The sequence below is a fragment of the Sinocyclocheilus grahami genome, unplaced genomic scaffold (genome assembly GCF_001515645.1).
Source record: "Sinocyclocheilus grahami isolate Dianchi unplaced genomic scaffold, SAMN03320097.WGS_v1.1 scaffold11.1, whole genome shotgun sequence".
Lineage (NCBI taxonomy): Eukaryota > Metazoa > Chordata > Actinopteri > Cypriniformes > Cyprinidae > Sinocyclocheilus > Sinocyclocheilus grahami.
Genome location: NW_015505190.1, coordinates 355,555 through 357,443, shown reverse-complemented (window position 1 = coordinate 357,443; position 1,889 = coordinate 355,555). Strand labels below are relative to the sequence as shown.

General features: G+C 35.2%; 1 protein-coding gene across 1 annotated transcript in view; it reads left to right on the top strand.

Annotated features, from left to right (window-relative positions):
- The first annotated feature begins 881 nt into the window (after window positions 1-881).
- LOC107596123 (cingulin-like) overlaps window positions 882-1,889 on the top strand; it is a 19,307-nt gene continuing 18,299 nt past the window's right edge. Inside the window, exon 1 of the mRNA XM_016286765.1 lies at window positions 882-1,159. Within this exon, the coding sequence (XP_016142251.1) occupies window positions 882-1,159 (278 nt within the window). The remainder of the gene's footprint in view (window positions 1,160-1,889) is intronic.

Genomic DNA, 1,889 nt, shown 5'->3' with positions numbered 1-1,889 from the left:
AAATCACAAACATGACACTTGTAAATTGAATAATTTTATATATACTGATTTATTCATTAAAATCATAAGCTCTAAAATATTTTCAGAATTTTTACAACTCCTTTTGCTTTTATTTATAGTTATTTTCAAAGCTTCAATGTACTGTCAAAAACCTTTATTATTGTTTATTTAACTATAGCAAATAAGTTCTTGTTAAAAAGTAACCAAAATTAAAAATATTTTTCTTATAATTTCTGCACAGGAGAGACTTTGTGTTGTTTCCAAACAAAAGGAAATATATCGGTATCGATATCGGCCAAAACAAGTTGAAAAATATCGGCATATCGGATATCAGCAGAAATCCAATATCGTGCATCCCTAATTTAAGATCATGAAAAACTCAATAAATAAAAGCTTGTTTAATTGTCAAATAAGTCAAGTAGGACACTGCCCCCAAATCTGGCACAATATCTAACAATAACAAAAGGGAATTCACCATTGTGTCTTGTTGAAGTAAAGTGCTTTTTTGGAGAAGAGGAGAGCAGTGTCCGTAGAGGGGGAAGTGACTTCAGATCAGGTTGTGCAGTGGAGTGTTATCTGAAGGACATCATATTGCTTCTGTTAGGGCCAGTATGAAGGAAAAGACATTCAGGGCTGTGACAGAAAAAAAAATACTTTTTCATTTCTTTGTGCTGTTGTGATTCACCTCTGAGCTGGTTGCTTTGGTTGAAGGGTTGGAGCTTTTTATTGAAGAATTTTCTGAAACTGAAGGAGAAAAAATAGTTCTGGAACCCATAAGGAGTATTTGATCTGTTTGAGGTCACTAGATGCTTTGAGCTGTTGAAAAAAATATATATATTTTGACATATTCTTTGTTTGTCTCTCTTTATCTCCCCTCTAGGATGACTGCTCCTGTCTCAGGTAGGAAGACCCCCGTGGACTATGGCGTACAGATTCGCTTTATAAATGACCTGCAGGACACCGGAGGGGGAGTGAGTGGGCAGCCTCGGAAAGAGCCATCAAAAAAGCCTCCAAAAAAGCCACCGTCTCGCTATGGAGTGGCAGTGAGGGTGCAGGGCATTGGTGGGCAGCCCTATGTTGTACTGAAAGAGGGAGAAAAAGGAGATTCTTATGGAGTACAGCTGAGAACCCAACCACCTGCTTACAGCAGCCTGCCTAGGTATGCTCCAAATAATTTTTTTAAAGAAAAATATATATATATTTTTGTAGTGCTCTTAAACAATTAATCGCGATTAATCACATCCAAAATAAAAGTTTTGTTTACATAATATATGTGTGTGTACTGTGTATATTTATTATGTATATATAAATACACACACATGCATGTATATATTTAAGAAAAATGTGCTACGTTTATATATTAAATATATTTATATATGATATAATTTACAGTCATGGCCAAAAATATCGGCACCCTTGGTAAATATGATCAAAGAAGGCTGTGAAAATTAATCTGCATTGTTAATCCTTTTGATCATTTATTAAAAAAATTCACAAAAATCTAACCTTTCATTGGATAATAAGAATTTAAAATGGGGGGAAATATCATTATGAAATAAATGTTTTTCTCTAATACACATTGGCCACAATTAACGACACCCTTTTATTCAATACTTTTTGAAACCTCCATTTGCCAGTTTAACAGCTCTAAATTTTCTCCTATAATGCCTGATGAGAACACCTGCCAAGAGATCAGAGACCATTCCTTCATCCAGAATCACTCCAGACCCTTCAGATTCCCAGCTCCATGTTGGTGCTTCTTCTCTTCAGTTCACCACACTCATTTTCTATAGGGTTCAGCTCAGAGGACTGGAATGGCCATAGCAGAAGCTTGGTTTTGTGCTCAGTGACCTATTTTTGTGTTGTTTTTGAGGTTTGTGTTTGAATTA